The following is a 21,570-nucleotide window of genomic DNA, read 5'->3' on the forward strand; positions in this document are numbered from 1 at the left end:
CAATCAAAACAGATTCTGGACTGTGAGTACTTCTAACAAAGCGTGCGGGGCAGCGAAATATGCCGGGACCTGATTTACAGGTTCATGCCAGACGCGGTCTTCTTTGTTCAAGATATTGCTATGCTGAAGTATTTGCTTTTCACCTCCCTCCTAAAACTTTTGCTGCTTTCCATTTATCTATGTGTACTGATCAACTGTAGCTGCCGAGTTCCTAATAGACACACGGAGCGCCTCTAAGTGCAGTATTGGTTTAGTCAAAAGGGAGCACACAGTGTAAGTTACTCACATTAGGTAAAAGGTCACAGGCTTAAAAATACTCCGGTGGTCCGTGGAGGTAGGCTGTAAAGTCCAAGTGTCCCATGGAGAAAGATGGTGGCAGCCGAAGAGATGGAGCCGGGAGACTGAAAGGCCGGCCTGGCATCTTCTGGGTTTAGCTGATGTCCAGGAACCAGACTGGAACGCAGCGTACGCCGCGTGACGTCACCGGAGGTAGGAAATGACACAACGTGTTTCAGAGCATGCGCCAAGCTCACAATGGGCACGCGCACTCTTTTTTCAAGTGTAGGATCCGAGTTCCCTAATAAAAATCAAATGGCTTTGTTGTAGCCACTTCAACCATTATGTGTGCAAGTACATGGCATTAGGTGTCATATGGTTACAAGACCCTCTGTCATTTTCAGTTTTTCGGCCAAGTGCATCCTGCCTTTTCTGTTTCAGGACCAAAACTTCCATTCGGTGAACCTCTACGCAGGACCTTTCACAAAGTGCAGCACAGTTCGCACATGCGCAGTAGGACGCCGGCTGCGAAATCACAGCCAGCTTCCCAAACTAAAGATGCGGACACTGGCTGAAGGCTAGTGAAGAAGGCTTGGGATACCTGGACAGGTAAGTGTCCGTTTATTAAATATCAGGATTTGTAGCTGCTGACTTTTATTTTTTCCTAGAGAAAAGAACCATTTTAACCTGTCCCACGTACATATACTGCGGCAGGGCGGCCCTTAAGCGCAAATTCAGGTACCTGTACGTCATCATCTTCTTCGGCTCTGGGGTGCGCGCACCGCCGGAAACCCGCTCCCACAGTGATTGGACACAGCAGTAGCCAATCAGTGGGTCTAGCAGATGCGATGTCCGCTGGGAACCCAGGGATAGTTCATAGAGGCAGAACGGCGGTCTGCCTATGTAAACAAAGCAGACCGCCAGAGGAAAAATTGGATTTTTGGCTTACCGTAAAAATTCAATTTCTCTAATGTTCATTGACGGACACCACTCCTGTCATTCTTGACCATTGGGTTACACTAGGCAGAAAAATAATTCTGGCTACACCCATGGGCAGTCCCAGGGGGTATACTTCCTCTCCCTTCTATAGGGACTCAGTTTACAAGCAGTGTCAGGAGAATCATAACTCCACAGAGGGGTGGGTGCTGTGTCCGTCAATGAACATCAGAAAAATGGATTTTACGGTAAGCCAAAGATCCAATTTTCTCTTTCGTTCATTGACAAGACAAAGCTCCTATCATTCTTGACCATTGGGACATCCCAAAGCAGTGTTAAACATGAGGGGTGGGAAACAGAAAAAAATTCCAAAGGCTAAACATTAGCCAACAGGAAACAGGAGCTCAATAAAACAACTGGAGCCCACCTAAAAAAAAAATAAAAAAAAAACAATACACCCTCAAAGAGCAGGTCCTCTTAAACAGCAGCCTGCATAACCTTGCGTTCAAAGGAAGCATCCGCAGATGCCAACACATCCACTTTATAAAACCTGCGTCAGTGACGCTCGATGACGGAAGGCCCAGGAGGCACTAAGCACCCTAGTAGAATATGTCTTAGGGAAAGGAGGAACCTGACCCCTCATGGAACTAGGCCCGAACCACCGTCTGTCTGATTCATCTGGAAATGGTCGCAGAGGAAGTGGACAACCCTTTGTGATGTCCATCCATGAGCACAGAGTCTGACTTCCTGAAAGACTCCGTAGCTGCCAGGTACACCCTAATTGCCCGGACCACATCCAAGGCATGCAAGGCAATTTCCTTCAGATGTTTAGGCCTGGGACACAGGGAAGGCAACAAAATGTTTTCACTCAAATGAAAGTCAGAGACCACCTTAAGAAGGAATGATGGACAGGGCTGAAGCACCACCTTATCCTTGTGAAAAACCAGATAAGGTGAAAGACAGGATAATGCCGCCACTTTCGACACCCTGCGCGCAGAGGTGATAGCCACCAAAAAGGCCACCTACTGGAACAACGTAAGCAGGGAAATCTCCCAAATATTTTCAAAGGGAGGCTTCTGTAGAGCTGAAAGCACCAAATTAAGATCCCAAGGCGGCAACAGAGTCCGCAGCGGGGGAACCAAATGTCGGACACCATGACTAAAAGTATGTACCAGAGAGTGTGTGGCTAAAGGTCATTGGAAAAAGACTGCCAAAGCCGATACCTGGCCCTTGATGGTACTCGAGGCCAATTTCTGCACCCCCCCGTTGAAGGAAGGTTAAGATTCGAGCCACTGAGAAGGAGCGAGGATGAACCCCAAGTGACTCATACCATTCAACATACGTCTTGCATGTAGGATGGTAGATATTTCCTAGCTTTTAACAACGTAGGAATCACTGAGTCAGGCAAACCTCTATCAATTAGCACCCGACGTTCAACAGCCATGCCGTCAAAGCCAGCGACTGTAAAGCAGGATGGAGGATCGGTCCATGGGACAGGAGAATCTCTCTGAGAGGAAGCTTCCAAGTAACGTCGGCGACGAGTCGCACCAGATTGGCGTACCAAATCCAGCAAGACCAGTCTGGGGCCACCGAGATGACCAGAATCCCTTCTGCCTCGATCCTGTGTAGGAGACTAGGAGTCTGGGCAGAAGTTTGAGGAGAGGAAAGGCGTAGATCAGACAATCCTGACCCCAAGGGGCTACCAGCAAGTCTGTGGCGTCTGCCAGTGGATCTCCCGATCGAGCCACAAACCTCTGCACATTTCTGTCGAGCCGAGGAGCCAACAGATCCACCTTGGAGGGTGCCCCACCTGAGGCACAGCTGATGAAACACCTCCGGATGATGGGGCCACTCCCCGTGGTCCAACGTTTGCCAAATTTTCCACCCCGGGAATGTGTACGGCGGAGAGGGCTGGAACAAACCCTTCTGCCTACCTTAGAATGCCGGCTACCTCCAGAGCCGCCAGGGAAATTCTTGTGCCCCCTTGGTGATTGACATCAGCCAGAGCCATGGCATTGTCCAATTGAATACGCACTAGGCATCCCTGAAGACGATCCATCCAATGATCCAGACAGTCTGAATGCTCGGAGTTCCAGGACATTGATCGGTGGTCTGGACTCTTCCAGACCACAAGAGAACAATAATAATAATAATAATAATAATAATAAACAAGCCACAGGCTTGTTTATTATTATTGTTCTCTTGTCATTTTAAACAGTTTCAATGTATTTAATATATGTTCCTTTTTCCTAAGGTTGGGCTCATATTGATCACCCTCTGGGCGGCGCGATCCTTCTCGACTGGCAGACATGTGTGATCTCTGTATTTTGGCAGCGTCTGATGACGTTCAGCCACTATTGGAACACCCCTTGTTGTGCTCCAACTGCGCCTGCGCATCCATTTTGCGCTACGCAGTACGGAGATCTAGGCAGCGTATGGCCGTGCACGTCGGACTGACGTCATGACATGCGCCGCCTGGCTGACACTACAAAACAGCGTCCGCTGCCGGCAATGGCGGCGAACGCTGTTGGTTTCCCTGATCCTCCCCGGCCGGGTCTCTTGTCGGAATATCAGTTGCTGGTAAGCGCTATCTATCTGTATCCTTAAAAACGGGTACATAGAAAAGAAAAGAAGAGGAGGCGCAAACACCTAGTGCATTACCCGTGGTCACTGTTGCAAATAGTTTAATTAAAAAATGCCAAATGCATACTCACAGACGCAGAGATAAAAACATGTTACAAGAATCCACCATGTGTGAACTGGAACAAGTCCTTCAGTCAGGACCGCTAACGCGTTTCGGGGGTCAGGCCCCCTTCCTCAGAGCTGGTCTTACCACGTGCCTAGGTGGATTCTTGTAACATGTTTTTATCTCTGCGTCTGTGAGTATGCATTTGGCATTTTTTAATTAAACTATTTGCAACAGTGACCACGGGTAATGCACTAGGTGTTTGCGCCTCCTCTTCTTTTCTTTTCTATGTACCCGTTTTGGAGTTCCCTGCCTGAGGAGAGCAGCACGCCAGTCTTCCCATTCGGAGTGAGCGCTGGGCTGAATTTTTGTGCTATCTGTATCCTTACTCTTCCTTTAAACTACCAGGCTAAACCTTACCATTTTTGATTGTTGTACCCCTCTTTCTTCATTGTTTTAGCCAGTTAATATCTGACTCCACCTGCTGGTGGACTACTATATCAGCAATCAAGTTGTTATCTAAGAGCCTTCCTACTACACAGATACTGGCCGTAATCTACCAGCTCTGATAGGCTGGTTTTCCAGCAGTGACACATCCCGGCTGGGATCTTTCGGATCAGTTCACCCCTTTTTAGCAATTATCTATATCCTCTGGGTAAGATATATACTCTATACTCCATTCTCACAATACGCATGGACTATAATCACCATCCCGGGCTTTTTGATATTCTGATTTTCCTTGGAGGCACTCTATATCTTGTTTTCCTTCTTCTTTGGTGTTGGTGGCTTCGTTCTCCTTTATTTTTGTTTTCATCCTTTCTGATCTTCTGGCTCTGGGATGACCTTGATGTTCTTACATCTGAAAATATCCCTTTTTATCCTACATGGCTCTGCAGTCTCTCTCCCCATCCTTTTTTCCTTTTCCTTGTTATTTATACTGGTAATGTTCATTCCCAAATTATATCTACAACCAACTCTAAAATTTAGTGTTGCCCATGTTCGCCGGCGAGAGGATATGATGGTTGCACGCCTTGACTGGTGACCTTTCTGAGCCTGTCTGATAAGGTAAAAATTACCCTCCCATACCTATGTCAATGAGTTTGTTACTATGTTTTTTATATACATTGACGTCTTATTATGTCGAGATGAATTATTGATTAAATGTCTTTCTGTCACCTTCAGAATGAGCACTATATATATATATATATATATATATATATATATATATACACATATATATACAGTAAAACCTTGGACTGCGAGCATAATTCGTTCTGGAAGCATGCTTGTAATCCAAAGCACTCTTATATCAAAGCAAATTTCCCCATAAGAGATAATGGAAACTCAGATGATTCGTTCCACAACCATTTATTCATAAGTCTTTCAGTTTATAGTCCATATAAAAAGATTATCTAAGTATGCAGGCATCCGGGGTAAAGCTGTCCACATAGACCATCTTCTGCACCGCCAGCTGCCAGTCTGTAATCCTGACCGGGAAGACCAAAGTAAAGCAATCTGAAAGAGAGGGGCAGCATGGAAGGGATGACGTAGATGGCGGTGTGGAGGATGGTCCTATGTGGACAGCTTTACCCCTGATGCCTGCATACTTAGATGTGCCTGTTCCAATCATCAACCATGTGAGTTGCTAAATGTTGTACCTTCATTAAATGTAACCATATTGCTAAACTTGGAGGCTCCTCTCTTCTCTTTTATACTCAGCTGTGACTTGAGGCTACTTGTATATCAAGACATCGCTTGTATATCAAGTCAAAATTTATGTGGAAATGTTGCTTGTCTTGCAAAGCGCTCTTAAACCAAGTTACTCTCAAACCAAGGTTTTACTGTACACACAATAAATCCTCCTGACGAAGTGGTTCGCCACGAAACATGTTGAGGTTGAGGTAGATATACCTCCAGCTGGTTTGGAAATCCCCATGTTTTGGATCGCCATCAGCTAGATCAGGGGTAATTAATTAGAATTCAAGGAGGTCCGGTCGCTAAAATTTTCTTTGGGCCGAGGTCCGAATCTGAAGTCTGTGCTATGACTCAGAAAGATGGGCAAAACAAAACGTGTCCATCAGCGTTGCTCTTAACATAAAATATGCCCATTTGAGTGCCCCTTAACATAAAATGTGTCCATCAGCGTGACCCTTAGCATAAAATTTGCCCATCAGCGTGACCCTTAACATAAAATAAGGGGCACGCTGATGGGCACATTTTATGTTAGGGGGCACTCTGATGGGCACATTTTATGTTAGGGGGCACGCTGATGGGCACATTTTATGTTAGGGTGCACGCTGATGGGCACATTTTGTAAGGGGGCACACTGATGGGCAAAACAAAACGTGTCCACTAGTGTTGCTCTTAACATAAAATATGCCCATTAGAGTGCCCCTTAACATAAAATGTGGCCATCAGAGTGTCCCCTAGCATAAAATTTGCCCATCGGCGTGACCCCTAGCATAAAATTTGCCCATCAGCGTGCCCCCTAGCATAAAATGTGCCCATCGGCGTGACCCTTAGCATAAAATTTGCCCATCAGCATGCCCCCAGCATAAAATGTGCCCATCGGCGTGACCCTTAGCATAAAATTTGCCCATCAGCGTGCCCCTTAACATAAAATATGCCCATCAGCGTGACCCTTAACATAAAATAAGGGGAACGCTGATTGTCACATTTTATGTTAGGGGGCACTCTGATGGCCACATTTTATGTTAGGGGGCACTTTGATGGGCACATTTTATGTTAGGGGGCATTCTGATGGGCACATTTTGTTAGGGGGCACTTTGATGGGCACATTTTATGTTAGGGGGCACTTTGATGGGCACATTTTATGTTAGGGGGCATTCTAATGGGACCATTTTATGTTAAGGGGCACGCTGATGGGCAAAACAAAACGTGTCTATCAGTGTTGCTCTTAACATAAAATATGCCCATTAGAGTGCCCTTTAACATAAAATATGCCCATTAGAGTGCCCTTTAACATAAAATATGCCCATTAGAGTGCCCCTTAACATAAAATGTGCCCATCAGCGTGACCCTTAACATAAAATAAGGCGCAAGCTGATGGGTACATTTTATCTTAGGGGGCACTCTAATAGGCATATTTTATTTTATGGGGCACTCTAATGGACACAAATGTGTGCCCCTTAACAAAATATGCCCATCAGTCTGTATTTTATAAAACTGTGCCCCACATACCTTTGGGAGCGAAAAATGTGGGAGCCAGGAGCAGCGAACATCAGGGGGGCAGGGCGTGCATGTGATGTCCCGCGGCTAGGCTGAGTGTGAGTCAGGAGCCGCAGTTAGGAGCAGGGGGGCGGGGCACGCACGTGACGTCACGCCCCAACTCGCGGCTGGCTGGGAGGGAGCCGAAGAAAGAAGCAGGGGGCGGGGCGCACACACGGAATGTCACTGGTTGCTGGGACACCCGCGGTCCCAGCAAACCAATGATTACTTACGGTGGCGGCCTGACGGGTCCGGGCGGAAGCCTCGTGCGGGCCGCTCCTGGACCGCGGGCCGCCATTTAGTGACGGCTGAGCTAGATGCTCACCTACTGTATACTGGCTCATATATAGTTTTTTGTTAATATAAAATTATTTTCTTTGTATGTACCTTGCAGCTTTTGATGATCAATTTTAACTTTGATATGTAATAAAGTATTCTACATTTTAATGATACCTTTGACTACTTGACTGCTATCGTACCAGTAAAGTCCCATTTTTCCTCCTTTCCCTTCCCCCTTCCCCCACCCGTTCCTGAAATTCCTACTGGGAGGTTGGTCTTCAGGACAATCCTCATATGGTTACATTAAAACATCTCGGCTGCAACATGAATCATCTCCGCTCCTTCCCCTGTCACTTCCCTGATCTCGGCTACTAAATGTAGCCGAGATCAGGGAAGTGACAGGGGACCCCCAGTAAGTGATTTCATGTTGCAGCCGAGATGTTTTAATGTTACCGCGGCAACAGCTGATGCGGTGTAACGTTACAACATATTACCGTGAAAATTCCCTACCCTCCGAGCATGCGCAATGCTAAGCTCCTCAGCTGTTCAATGACGTAGGTGCACCGGAAGTGACGAGGGTAGGGAATTTTCACGGGTTTGTTCTGCTCTCCTCCAGCCCCCCTTAGGCTCCGTTCACATATTGCGTTCCGAATCACGGGCAGAATCGGGGAGCTTTGGCAGATCAGGGCTGCTCTGTGCAAAACCATTGCACCCAAGTACAACATGTTCATTATTAAAAAAAACGAAAAAAAAAAAAAAAAAAACTGTAGGTTTACAATTACTTTGACCAGTAATTACTGTCCATAAACCCACTGTAAAAGGTGAATATTTATCTTTTTAAACCAACCTAGTTTTTTTTTGATAAACTAAATTTTAAAAGTCAGTGATGTCAATGCTTTGCAGCAGAAAGCCCAGATATTCCTGGGCACCTGGAGGAGGTATCAGAGAAGCACCCACTTGACTTCCTGACCCTGTGCAGGGCACTGTAACTAATTCCAATCATGTAATGGGAAATGTAGCCAGTCTGTGCCTGTGGGACGAGGTGCTTAAAGTGATAAAAGAGAGAAACAAGCAAAAAATGGATTTTTGTAAAATCTTACCGTAAAATCCTTTTCTCTTAGCTCATCGACAGACGTAGTCCTCGGTGATACACCACCTTCGGGTTATGTTACCTCCGCAGGAGCAGGACTAGACAGGAAATTGAAAAGCTCTGGCCACACCCTAGGGGCAGTCCCAGAGGGCATATCCTCTCTCTCTCTGCCTCAGCAAATCAGTTATGTGAAAAAGCAGTGCTTAGAGAATTTAACCCAACCCAACTCCAAAACAGAGGGGCGGGGACTACGTCTGTCGATGAGCTAAGAGAAAAGGATTTTACGGTAAGATTTTACAAAAATCCATTTTTCTCTAGCGCTCATCGACAGACGTAGTCCTCGGTGATACACCACCTTCGGGACGTCCCAGAGCAGTATCACAACTGAGGGGTGGGAAAATGGAAATCAAATCCCAATCTAGAAGGCCCAACCGGTGCCAACTAGAAGTTTACAATGCTCATCCTTAATGATGAGACTCAACAAAAAAAGAGAAAACAATTTTTTTTTTTTTTTTTCAAACAGAAAAAAACCCTCGAGGTAGACCACCGGTCTCCTCAAATTGCGGCCTGCAAAACCTTGCGGCCAAATGAGGCATCCGCCGATGCCGTCACATCAATTTTATAGAATTTTGTAAAGGTATGTACCGACGACCAGGTGGCCGCCTTACATACCTGGACCACTGACGCCTGATGGCGAAAGGCCCAGGAAGTACTGAGCGCTCGAGTGGAGTGCGCCCTAACAGGGAACGGAGGACTCTGACCCTTAATAGAATAAGCCTGTACCACCGTTTGTCTAACCCATTTGGCAATGGTCGCGGCAGATGCAGGCAAACCCTTTCTGGGGCCATCCGTGATCACAAAAAGTGAATCCGTCTTACGAAATGATTCCGTAGATTTCAGGTATACCCTGATTGCCCGAACCACATCTAAGGAATGCAACGCATGTTCCCGATGATGCTTGGGCTGAGGACACAAGGAAGGTAGTACAATATCTTTATTCAGATGAAAATCTGAAACCACCTTGGGAAGAAAAGATGGCTTAGGATGAAGTACTACCTTATCCCTATGAATCACTAGGTATGGTGACTGGCATGATAATGCAGCCAGTTCTGACACCCTGCGAGCAGAAGTAATAGCCACCAAGAAGGCCACCTTCTGGGATAGAGTAAGCAAGGGAATCTCCCTGATGTTTTCAAAGGGAGGTTTCTGTAGAACCGACAAAACCAAATTAAGATCCCAGGGCGGTAAGGGCGCGCGGACTGGAGGAGCCAGGTGCCGCACCCCCTGGATGAAATTCCGCACCAAGGATTTGGTAGCTAAAGGCTTCTGAAAGAAGATTGCTAATGCTGAAACTTGACCCTTGATGGTGCTCAAGGCTAGCTTCTGCTCAACCCCTTGTTGCAAAAAAGCCAATATTCGAGTCACCGAATAGGTACGTGGAGGAAATCCTAAAGATTCGCACCACGCAATATAAGTCTTCCATGTGTGATAATAGACTTTGCTGGAAGTCGCTTTCCTTGCTTTAATAAGGGTAGGAATGACTGAAGTAGACAAACCTCTGTCCTTCAGTACTTGGGTCTCAATGGCCAAGCCATTAAAACCAGCGACTGTAAAGCACGAAGGTAAATTGGTCCTTGAGACCACAGACACTCCCTGAGACGAAGTTCCCACGGAACGTCTGCGACTAACATGTCCAAGTCGGCCAGGCCGGCTTGAGGAGGCCAGCCTAGAATTTCTAGGACCACTGGCGCTGATTGGATCTGAACCAGGCGTCCCTAGAGCTATCTGGCCCCGACCATCAGAGAAAGTCTGGTCGTTTTCTGTTCCCACACATTTATCAGATACCTGATAGTTATCAGGAAAGGTGATCTTTTCTGGTTGAACCTCAGGGACCGAAGTCACCCGACTAGAGGCTACTTGGCCTATCTGGTCAACCAGATCCGATTCCTGTGAGGTATCGGGACTAATCTTAGGAAAAGGTAAAGGAAAAGATCTTTTCAGGGAACGGTAACTACCGCTTCCTGTGGTACTTAAATGTTGGAAGGGAAGAATCGCACCGGTAGTAGTGGTTGATGCTCGATCTAATGTCCTGAATACCGGTGAAAACGTCCCCCCACCCTGAAACCGGGTGGGGGCGCACCTTCAGGCTGAGTACTCCTTTACTTCGGGTTTGGCTGGGTTGGTCCTCTGCTTGTCCGACCAGCCCTTCTTGAACCCTCCTGGAGGAGTCTTGCCTTTCCCGCTAGTACCAGCCGGGCGTCCTTTATGGGCGGTAAAGAAAGGTCCTCGCTTGTTGCGAGGTCCCTTAGCTTTTGCAGCCTGTGGCAAAAAAGTGCTCTTGCCCCCAGTGGCATCCTTAATGATTTCATCTAGGTTGGCTCCAAATAGACGATTCCCCTGAAAAGGGAGATTGGTCAAGGTCTTTTTGGAACCTAGGTCAGCTGACCAGCATTTTAACCACAGCACACGTCTGAGGATCACTGCTAACTTAGATGCATGCCCTAATAAGGGAGTAGTGTCCAAGGCTGCGTCACAGATAAACCGTAGCCCTTGTATGATCTGTTCCATCAAATCAGATGTCTCCTGGGGAATATCTTTTCCCCTAAGATCTTGGCGTACCATTTTCGCCCATTCCGTAAGTGTCTGGGAAACTAGACCAATAACGATTACTGGTCTAAATGCTGACCCTATCAGAGAAAAGATAGTGCGGGACTCTGCTTCTATCTTTCGATCCACCGGATCCTTAAAGGACGAAGTGTCCTCCACTGGAATAACCGTGGCTTTATTCAGCCTGGAAATAGGCGGATCCACGATTGGTGGTACCGTCCATTTCTTAATGATGGATTCCTCAAACGGATAGCGTCTAGCAATACGCTTGGAAATAGTAAAGGTACGCTTAGAATGCTCCCATTCTCCTTTAATCTGATTACCAAAACATTTAGGTACAGGAAAAGCCTTCGCCGTCTTGATGGGCTTATTAGTACCAAAAGGCATCTCTGTTTCAGTTGCCTCTGCCGGTAAAGCCTCAAGTTTTAAGGTTTCTTGCACTGCCACAACTAGTGCGTCCACCAATGCTTCTTCCTGAATAATAGCAAGAGAAGAAGCGTCCTCCTCACTTTCTGAGGGGGCTTTACCTGGGATAGCAACCCTTGCAGAGGAACCTGCAACTGCCGTGACCATCTCAATCTGAGTCAGAGGTGTCAGATAGTATAGGGGTAGGCGGGGGTCGCTTCCTTGACCCCCGTCCCTGACAGGCCGCCTCCACCCGAGCCACCATAGACTCAAAAATTGCTGTAAATGACTCTATACTCTGTGCACCGGCGGGTCCCGAGGCCCCCTCGAGGGAAACAGGTGGGGGAATATGTGTGGCAGGGTCCATGATAACTCCAGTTACTTCCTGGATAATATAATTCAAAGTAAAGAAAAAAACTTTTTTTTTTTTTTTTTTCTGACCCCCAGCGCCACAAAAAAGCCCCTTAGTGTTACCTGCTAGCTATCGATCGAGAGAGAGAGAGATAGACCCCCAGGCTCACCACTTGATGCTCAGAGTTTAAACTGCAACAGCTTACAGCGCTGTCTTGACAAACAGGAAGTCTTTTGGCTGGCTGCCCAGGAAGAAAGGAGGCGGCTCCGCCCCTCTGCACGCCTTCCGGCGCCTCCCCCAAGCTCCACGAGGTGTAGGATCACCTCAAACATGGCTACGCCAAAATGGCGGCTCGTGCGATCCTGCAAGAAAAAATGGCGGCGGCCTGCTGAATGGCGGTGTGCTGCAGGGCACACAACACTGTCTCTGCCTGGGGATATGGCGTGGTTGGCGGTATCGGCCCTGGCGGACCGCATGGCCGTTCGGGAGGCCTGCTAATAGCTGGAGATCTGATTTGGAAGGCAGTCTACATGTCCGTGGCTTCTGACTGGTAGGTAGCTTATACTTAACCCATAAGATTCCCAGAATGCCACAGATTACATCTTTTAAACATGTATACAATAGATAGTTAGCTCCCAAACCAAGCCTCCTGGCTTTTTGTACACAAAAAATCACACTCAAAGTAGGAGGATCTGTGACATGTTATAGGATAGAAAGGACTCTTTCTTACCATACAGAGAGGGGCCCGCGTTCACCACAAAACCCGTCAGGGGGAAAGGGGGAACATACTACTCACCATACCGGAACCAGGCGGGCACCAACTCCTGACAGTACCCCTCTCCACCGGGGCGGGAGGGCTGTCGACCGATACGAACGCCGTGACTCATGGTCTTTGGCGTTTCAGCGAGACGTTTAACTCGCGGGTTCAGTCCTTTTAATGGGACTTTGTCGCGGCCGACCCAGCGCGGAGCTATGGCCTGCACGCGCTCGTAGGCTGAACTGGGGTGACCACCGGATCTCAACATCCAGCCCGTCGCCCAGTTCAGCTTTCTTGCTTGAAGATCTCACAGGAACACTGGAGAAAAAAGCTGTCTAAAAAAATCCTTTAAGAAAAAATTCTTGCCAGGACCTAAGATCCCAGCAAGGTGTCTAGGTCCTTACTCCTAACTAGACAGAAAATAACTGATTTGCTGAGGCAGAGAGAGAGAGGATATGCCCTCTGGGACTGCCCCTAGGGTGTGGCCAGAGCTTTTTAATTTCCTGTCTAGTCCTGCTCCTGCGGAGGTAACATAACCCGAAGGTGGTGTATCACCGAGGACTACGTCTGTCGATGAGCGCTAGAGAAATACCTCTTAACGTCCATAAAAATGAGTTTGTGATGAGAATGGGAAAGTAAGAACCTATGGGGTCCCATACATGCAGTCCCCCAAAAAATAGAACAATCCAGAAAGAAGCTGGAAGGTGCTCTGTATCACCATGGCCTCGAACTAATCAGACAGAAACCGCTCTGATGAAGTACCGTAACTGCAAAAACATTTTTTTTATAAGACGTAATGGCAACTCACATGTAGGCTGACAGTGGAGCACCTTGAAATAGAGAAACATCCACCCGAGCTGGAGTCTGGCAGGTTTCCCCTGTTCTGCGGTAAGAGGTGCAGCAGCTGAGGGCAGGAAAGGTGCATGGATCTGTTAGGAATGGCAGCAAAAACAGAGTGCCCGCTGCTGAGCAGCATCTAAAGCCGACGGGTCAGCAACTATTTCCGGGTGGACCTTCTCCTAGATGACGCGCTTAAAGGGTACAACCCTCTTTTCTGAGCCTCAGTGCTTAAAGGGGTTGTAAAGGTTTGGTTTTTATTTTCTAATAAAAAAAAAACAAACATGTTATACTTACCTGCTCTGTGCAAGGGTTTTGCATAGAGTAGCCCCAATCCTCCTCTTCTGGGGTACACAGACAGTGCTCCTCCCCTTTATTGGGTGCCCCCATTGAAAGCGGCTTTTAATGCCGGCACCTGTGTGAGCATGCTCCCGAGTTCTGCTGTTGCGTCCATTGACACAGACTGCAGGACTCGGCCCCTCCCCCCGCTCCTTTGTCACTGGATTTGATTGACAGCAGTGGGAGCCAATGGCTCCTGCTGCTATCAAATCTGTCCAATGAGGAGAGAGACAGCGGCTGGAGCTGCTGGGCTCGTGCTTATTGCTGGATCGGCTCAGGCAAGAAAAACTGGGGGTTTGGGGGGAGCTGCAGCAAAGAAGATTTTTCACCTTAATGCATATAATGCATTAAGGTAAAAAACCTTAAGACTTTACAATCACTTTAAAGCCTAAAAGGTTTATTACCTGAAAACATATGCATTAAGGTAAAAAATGTCTGTCACAGAACCCCCCCCCCCACTCTTCTCCCCCATCTCCCTTATACCTACATGAGCCAGATTTTGATCCAGCGCTGAGCATGACAGCAGCAGCTCTCTCCCTCACAGGGCAGATTGATAGCCATTGGATCCCACTGCTAGCGGTGTCAGGGCAGAATCGCACTGTCTGTGTCAGCAGTCAGGGCAGCTCGGGAGTGAGCCCGCACAAGTGCCCCTATAGAAAGCAGCTTCCTATGGGTGCGTCGCTGAGGAGGAGGAGCCAGGAGTGCCAGTGGAGGAATCTGGGGCCGCTTGTTGCAAAACCACTGCACAGAGCAGATTAGTATAAAAAAAAGGAAAATTACAATCAATCACTTTAAAGGGAGTCAATCACTTCCAGAAGGTGTGATTGGGCATGACAGACCAGAAGTCTCCTGACCGGTCAGTTGAAGTGTTAAATCATGGGGGAGAAAATAAGTGACACTGAGCCCTTATTATGCATGTTTCTGGCAGTGATTCCATTCCAGAGTGGCCGCAGCGCTGGATTATTATTTGTTGAAGGTTAGCAATGTCATTTCTAAAGCTGCTTTAAAATGTGTGCCCAGAGCTCAGCTTTAAAACCCTTGCAATGTGTTTGGTTCGGGTCATAAAGAGGGAATTTAATTTATGTGCCAACAAAACGGAGTAAACAAGATTATCGGACAAATAATCATCTGGTTTTTTTTGCATGCTAGTCTCATATACTCAACTTACTAAAATTCTCTTACAACAGAACACAACTTCGGAAGTGATGTAATGTGTGGAATGGTTTTGTAATGTATGGTTTGGTTTCCGAGCATGCCAAGTCTTACTATTACATTTTTTTTTTTTAAAGAAAACTGTGCTAATTAAACGAAAATCGGACATTGTGTACAGTTGCAATAAAAATTTTCACCTACAGGTTTTGTCATCCAAAAAGTTGAAATCGGCTGTCAAAAGCACTATACTAACGATCAAACAATCGGCCGTTCGTCGCACAAAATGTTTCTTCAGATCTTATCATGTGTATGGGTCTTCATAATTGAAGGTGACTAAAGACATTGAATGGTGCCCGGTCATGTGTGTACGACGCGGCTGCCAAGCAATCTTCCATACAAGAGGTGTATACACATGCAGCTTGTGCACACCGGAAGGGAAGCCACCATATTAGAGTGGAAAAACCTCAAATATCCAGAAAAGAAAATCACTGCGTGTGTAATTGAAGAACTTTACTTCACGTCCATTGGGGGTCATCATATATGATCCAGAACTGGCCTCTATCCTCCCCCTATATACAATCACTGGATGGACCCAGCATCTACGCCTTTTCCACCTCCTCCTGTTCTCCTCTTATATCAAGACTGCTGCTGTAGCAGTACCAACTGCTGCCATGGCATAGAGGAGAACATTGTGGCTAACAGTACAGAAAAAACAGGAAGTGTACAGGATAAGGACACCTTTATTTATGCCACAAAACAATAGGAGTATCCATTGGCCAGCACAAAAATCACAGCCGTGTCCAAATCGTGTCCACATCACATCAAAGGTCGCATCAGAAGCACATTGGAACCGCATCAAGTCGCACTGCAACTGCCCCTTGAGGCTAGGTTCACAATGACGCTAAGCGGGAAATGCACAGGAATCACTGCATTTCATTGCATAGCAACTGCACTTTGTTTATTGCGATCTCCTTGGATCGCATGGTGCCGATTCCAGTGCGGCAACAACAAAAAAAAAAGTTGCCTTCACCTTTTTTGTGCAGCTGCAGTGTGATACAAACCATACAAAATGATGGCATCGCACAGAATCACATGTGATTAGCACAGGGATGCGATGCCAACTGGAGCTTAGGAATCACACTGGAAAACAATTTAAAATCGCACTCTATCAGTGTGAACCAGAGCTCACTGTCAATTTCTGGGAGGGCTTCCAAACAATTGGTCCTCAATCTGACCATAGACATCAAGGTCATGTGACTGCAGTCTGCAGGAACATTACATGGCAGATTCTATGGTAATAAGGCAACTGACTTCAGGCAACGGCTGCAACTGACTTCAGGCAACGGCTGCAACTGACTTCAGGCAACGGCTGCAACTGACTTCAGGCAACGGCTGCAACTGACTTCAGGCAACGGCTGCAACTGACTTCAGGCAACGGCTGCAACTGACTTCAGGCAACGGCTGCAACTGACTTCAGGCAACGGCTGCAACTGACTTCAGGCAACGGCTGCAACTGACTTCAGGCAACGGCTGCAACTGACTTCAGGCAACGGCTGCAACTGACTTCAGGCAACGGCTGCAGCCTTGTATCACCTCCTGAGACTGTGGCGCAGACATCTGCAGCACAGCGGTGGATTTACTTTATCACAATCTGAGTGGTATACCCCAACTCACCTTCTCATTACTGCCTACATCATTAAAAGGGAACATTTCTGAGTCGGGGGGATGGGTCAGAAACATTGATAGGTGATTTGTTTCCATCAGGACTATGGAACACCATAAATCAATTGCCGTAGCTGTACGCCACCCTTCTGTCTGAGGTCAGGGAGTGTATTATAAACGCTGTCCATGAAATTTTAATAACGCTGGAGACCAGACTCTACATGCAGGACAATGAGATCCCGCGCTCCGCCTGACAGCAGATGGTAGCCGGCACATGGCACCAGGTAACAGACACCGCTTGAAGAATAAGAGAGGCCCTATTAGCACAATGGATTGTGAAATCCCCCCCAAGCAATTGATACAAAACACAAAAGGCGGTAATGAGATTAGGAGCCATTATGGGAATGGCAACACTCTGCCAAAAATCAATATTAATCCTGTTACTTCCTGACACTCACCAGCTGAGGTGTTTACAGCCAGGCAGTGTTCTACAGTGTTTTAACTCCTACTACACCATATATCTGCCACCTCCACCCAAAACACCCGGGACAGGTATGATGGCCTATGGATTTTTATTTTACCTTTCTGGAAACCCTAGTGTAAAGACTGTGCCCCTTCCACAAAAGGGAGATGTCCTTACAATAGTTTGTATCTCTGCCCCTCCCACAATGGGATTTCCCAATCGCAGTTTGGGTCTCTGCCCCTCCCACAATGGAGATTTCCCAAACGCAATTTGGGTCTCTGCCACTCCCACAATGGGATTCCCCAAACGCAGTTTGGGTCTCTGCCACTCCCACAATGGGATTCCCCAAACGCAGTTTGGGTCTCTGCCACTCCCACAATGGGATTCCCCAAACGCAGTTTGGGTCTCTGCCACTCCCACAATGGGATTCCCCAAACGCAGTTTGGGTCTCTGCCACTCCCACAATGGGATTCCCCAAACGCAGTTTGGGTCTCTGCCACTCCCACAATGGGATTCCCCAAACGCAGTTTGGGTCTCTGCCACTCCCACAATGGGATTCCCCAAACGCAGTTTGGGTCTCTGCCACTCCCACAATGGGATTTCCCAAACACAGTTTGGGTCTCTGCTCCTCCCACAAAGGTGAGATTTCCTACAGAAATGTGTGCCCCTCCCAAAATGGCGATTTCCCCAAAGTTAGGTCTCAGCTCCTTCCACAATGATGAGATTTCCTGCAATAGTTTGTGTACGGTAGTTCATATTAAGCTCCAGCCAATCCACAAAAATCTGTTAGGAAGTTAGGCCTTGGGGAAGTTAGGTGTTGCTAAAAGACATGTTCTGAGCTATGGATAGAACCCAGCAGGTGATCAGCCCCTTGTGTCACCTGCCCCGTCCAGTTTCTTCTTTCCCACTCGGCAGATGACCTGTACCTGTCTTACCGAACTGTCCCACAGCCTAGCCTCCTAGAAGTGCCATAGTAACATGCACATAGTATACAGGTAACCAATTTCACAGTCTAGCCCCTCTCACAGCACAGATAAAATGTGAATGAAGAAAGTAATTGGATGTACCAGGGATGACACTTACCTGCTGCAGTCTATCACGGACACTTTTAGTCGCCCCTCGGCCAGCCCCAGGTCCTGCAACGTCAGCGTCCGTTCCTCGTGGTCATCTGTTACAGGATGCACCTGATACGGGAAAAATGGCTTGTACCTGCCGGAAGGAACAAATTAAGCAAATTAAGAAGGTCATACAGGCAAACGGCAACAAAACTTTCTAGATAAATCTGGAAAAATTCATAAAACAGGTACAGGAAGCACAAGCTTTCACCGGAAATGGTGACTTTCTAACTGGTGTGGCTCACTGCCTGAATATTAAGCACTATAATCAATTATTTCAGTATTTGAGGGGGGGCATTCAATAACCAAGCAAATCGTGTTAAATCTAAATAAAAAAATAAAATGTTAAAAGTATAACTAAAGAGAAAACCTTTTTTGTTTTGTTTTTTTTATAGTTTTGGATAGAGTGGAGATGGATTAGAAGGCTTGTCAGTTTTTATTGGTGTCTGTGTTCCCGTTAGGGAGATTCATCCTCTCTATTTTTCAGGTTTACCAATCTCATTGAAAGTAAATGGGTAATGGGAGCCAACAGAACAAGGAAAAAAACATCTGAAAGTAGAGAATGGGGAACATTGGAGCCAAGGGAAGCAAAAGAAGGGGAGGCTTACTAACCAAGGAGAGCAGGAGGATGGGGGGGGGGCGCATCTAATGCCTCGTTTCCACTGAGTGGTAAGGTATGGTTCGGTTCAGCACGGTACGGTTCGGAACGGTACACATTGCGTTTCCACTGCCAATAGTACCCTTTCATGATAGGTGTGGTGTAGCAGGAAAGCTGTGATAGATGATTCTCTGTCAACCAATCAAAGTTCTGCAGAGTGTAGCTCCACCCTGTTGGCACGGTACTAATGTGCTTGGTACCCCAACTAAAGGGTCCCAAAAAAGTGGTACGGTACGGTTTGGAATTAGGATACCATTCACAATGGAAACGGTAAAAATAGTGTACCGTACCAAACCAAACCGTACCGTACCGCTCAGTGGAAGCGAGCCATAAGGCAAAGGGAGAAGGAGGATATGGGGAGAACCTGAGCCAAAGAAAGCAGGAATTTGAGTTTTGGGGGGTGGGGTGGGAGTGTTTGATTGAGCCAAGGGGAGCATGATGACAGAGGAAGCACTAAAATCAAGGGGAGGAGGAGAAAAAGGTAGAGCTTTCGAGCCAAGTGGCATAGAAAAATAGGAGAAACATCTAAGTCATGGAGAACAGATGGACAGAGGGAGCATCCAAACCAAAGGGAGCAGAGAGAAGGTGGATGCATCTTAGTTTAGGGTAGCAGAGGGATGGAGGTTGCATTTGAGAAATTAGGAACAGGGGGGCAAGCAGTAAGAGAGCAGGAAGATGGGGGTTTAGGGGGAAGTGCCAAAGCAGAGCAGGAAGACAAAGGAAGTGTCTGAGTCGAATAGAGCAGGAAAAAGTAGTAGACCTTTCCAACCAAGGAGAGCAGGTGGTCCAGGGGGAGTGTCTGAGCCAAGAGACACAAAAAGATGAGGGGAAAGAATATGGATATGGTAGCAGAACAGAATGCCCAAGCCAAGGAAAGCTGGAAGAGAGAGGAACGTTCAAGCCAAGCAGAGCAGGAGGATGAATGTGAAGGCTTCAGGCAAGCAGAGCAGACAGATGGGAGGGTAAATGTCTAAGCCAGGGATCCTCAAACTACGGCCCTCCAGCTGTTGCTGAACTACATATCCCATGAGGCATTGTAAAACTCTGACAATCACAGACATGACTAGGCATGATGGGAATTGTAGTTCCTGAACAACTGGAGGGCCATAGTTTGAAGACACCTGGTCTAAGCCAAGGCAAGCAGGACTATGGGGGGGGAGGGGAGAAGGGACAGCATAGGAGGCAGTGGGAGCAAGGGGAATGTCTGAGCCAACAGGCAACAGAAGGGGGGTTATTATCTGAAGGGGTAAGAGTATGAGCCAACAGGAGCAAAAGAAATGGGCAGGATCTGAGCCAATAGAAGCAGGAAGTAGACCGTGTCTGAGCCAATCGTAGCAGTAAAAAAAGAGGGGTAATATCTGAACCAACAGGAGGAGCAGTAAGATGAATAGAAGTAGAAGAAAAAGGAATTTAAGAACCAATAGGATTGGGAGAAGGGTGCAAGACTTCTCAAGTAACAACCAACATCTCCCTCTTGCATATCCCTGAGATATAGATTTGTGATGTTCTCATGTATCCCAGTCATAGTATATGTAGTAGTAGTTAGTCACATTACTCTAGACTTGTTCAGTAATGTTGAAGATGTTTTGCTGCTCAGCCAAGTATCTTCTTTAATTCTAATGAGTGTCAGAAACATAACCTGGTATTTATATCTCCACTATCTTCAACCAATACCCAAGAAATGAGTCAAGGCTGATGCTGATTTTCAGGAACATGACAGAGCGGTGTAAAGATTTGTGGGCCCAACCAGTTATAATTACATGATCCAATCACCATGATGTTCTGAAATCTACAACACATGGTAATCACCCAAATTATAAGGTGGAAGGTGTAAAAGGACATATTGCCAGGGTAGAGATGGTAAACTGGCATTATATGTGGAAGACAGATGGTGCTAAAAGCCACCACCCTTCTTAGGAGACAGAATGCTCCAGAAGGCCTTTTTTGGGCCTTGTAAATAGGGTTGCCACCTCATCCCTTTAAAACAGAACACATATTAATTACACAGGTTCTGTGGCTGATTAAGGTGGTAATTAAACTCACTTGGAGCCTTCTCTGCATTAAATTAGCCTCAGAACCTGTGTAATTAATTTGTGTTCTGTTTTAAAGTGATGAGGTGGCAACTCTACTTGTAAACCAGTTTGCTGTCTTCCCGGAAAAGAGTGTCCCTTTTTCATAATTGTGTAGGAAGACTGTAGATCCGCCCTCCTGCATTGATCAATCCCTTTGTTAATAGGTTGTTTGTCCTCCCCAATGTACAAGTCTTTGAATTCCTCACTTCACTCCATATACCAAGTTAATTAGCTTGCGTTTGGGTGTTGGGTCTTTTGGATGTACAAGCTTGTGTCTCAGAGTGTTGCTGGACCTAAAGGATGCAGGCACATACCTTTTCTAGCTACACCCAGATTGACTCAGAATCTGGTGCAACTATGAATGGTAGCCAATAAGCTTCTAACTTCAGCTTGTTCAATTAAGTTTTATCAATAAAAAAAAAATTTAAAAAAGGGAAGCGGATTGGTTACTATGCAGAGCTGCACCAGATTTTGCATTCTCCAAATTTGGTAAATCAACCCCCATGTGTTCTGCTTCTCCCCTCTGTTCAATTACCTGACCATGCACATGTTTTAATGAAAGTCTAATCTAAGTAGCCACAAACCTTCAGTGCACTCCTGAGATAACATTGTTCTTTGTCTTTAGACACTATGGGGTTCATTTACTAAAGGCAAAT

General features: G+C 46.7%; 1 protein-coding gene across 2 annotated transcripts in view; it reads right to left on the minus strand.

Annotated features, from left to right (window-relative positions):
- PDZD8 (PDZ domain containing 8) overlaps window positions 1-21,570 on the minus strand; it is an 85,113-nt gene that overhangs the window by 55,601 nt on the left and 7,942 nt on the right. For both annotated transcript variants that reach the window (XM_082266696.1, XM_082266695.1), the window contains exon 2: window positions 18,153-18,278. In XM_082266696.1, the coding sequence (XP_082122822.1) occupies window positions 18,153-18,278 (126 nt within the window). The remainder of the gene's footprint in view (window positions 1-18,152; window positions 18,279-21,570) is intronic.

The sequence above is a fragment of the Pelophylax lessonae genome, assembly GCF_965119305.1.
Source record: "Pelophylax lessonae genome assembly, chromosome: 9".
NCBI lineage: Eukaryota > Metazoa > Chordata > Amphibia > Anura > Ranidae > Pelophylax > Pelophylax lessonae.